Source organism: Penaeus monodon, chromosome 22 (assembly GCF_015228065.2).
Source record: "Penaeus monodon isolate SGIC_2016 chromosome 22, NSTDA_Pmon_1, whole genome shotgun sequence".
Taxonomy (NCBI): domain Eukaryota; kingdom Metazoa; phylum Arthropoda; class Malacostraca; order Decapoda; family Penaeidae; genus Penaeus; species Penaeus monodon.
Genome location: NC_051407.1, coordinates 10,462,280 through 10,463,456, shown reverse-complemented (window position 1 = coordinate 10,463,456; position 1,177 = coordinate 10,462,280). Strand labels below are relative to the sequence as shown.

Genomic DNA, 1,177 nt, shown 5'->3' with positions numbered 1-1,177 from the left:
TCCAATATTTTTGGAAGCTCAGATATAAAAAGAAGAGGAAAAAAATATAAATATAACTTAAAGCTATAGAAATACAGTGTTCAGCAACAGCCAAGAGGATTAGTGTTGAAAAGCCTGATAAAACCAAACCATTTAATGAGCTGAATTCTAAAAGGAGAGGTAGACAGTGATGCCCGTTTAATTTTGTAGTTTTCTCTCCTTCAGAATAAATCTTGGTTGCTGAAATGCATCTCTCCTCACAACAGGATTAGGTGTTTGCTATAATGGGCTATATGGTATTTTGAGCTTCTGTCTGTACCATTCACTAACAACTGTGATCACTCACTCTACACAACTAACTGTGCAGTTGGTGATTTGCTGGAAGGCTTTCTCTGAGAATGCTCAATATCCTCACACACATTAAGATTAGTCATTTAACATTTTTTCTGTAATAAAAAAGAAGATCACAGAAAGAATGAATCAGAAATAAAAGGGTGGGAAATGAAAGATCTTCCAAAACCACGCTAAAGAAATGAAGAAGTGATTAGTGTTGAAACTTATATCAAAACCTCAAGGCAGTTTATCTCCAAGCTATAACTGCTATATATCTAGTGCACCGAAGAGGTTTAGCTAAAGGATATAATAGAGGACCACAGCAGCTCTCACCACCAACCACTAGGTATATTACCAGCAAGCTATACTGTTAATAAAAAATCTATATCAAAAATACCTTTTTCACTAGAATCCTGTTGCCATCCTGCAAAAAAGAATAATAGAATGATGAATCTCAGGCCTAACAGCAATATCAAATGCAGAGATGTGGAGAGACATAAATAATGCTCCTTTCTGCCAACAACATACACTGCATACATTATATTATTGCAGAGATGATATTAAAGAGAGCCATATCTTATACACAAACTGGTGAATTACAAACTCACACAGATATGTTATAGACAAACCATTTTCTGACACATTGCAGAAAAAATCACCAATTAAAGGATATACATGCTTGTGAGAAGTACTACAACATGTAAATTGACAGATGACACTCCTTAACACTGTGCTGTAAACTTGGAACTACATCTGCCTCCTCCTTCAAGTATCCTTCAGTCAACAGCAAAATAATAATCACTTCTTTTTAAGTGGACTTGTTTCTAAAGTTTATAATAAGACAAAAAGGAAACAGATGACAAAA

At 34.6% G+C, this 1,177-nt stretch overlaps 1 protein-coding gene across 1 annotated transcript in view; it reads right to left on the bottom strand.

The window, feature by feature from the left end:
* LOC119586933 (glycerol-3-phosphate acyltransferase 3-like) overlaps window positions 1-1,177 on the bottom strand; it is a gene marked incomplete in the record, with an annotated part of 80,451 nt that overhangs the window by 72,570 nt on the left and 6,704 nt on the right. The window contains 1 exon segment of the mRNA XM_037935666.1: window positions 710-736. Within this exon segment, the coding sequence (XP_037791594.1) occupies window positions 710-736 (27 nt within the window).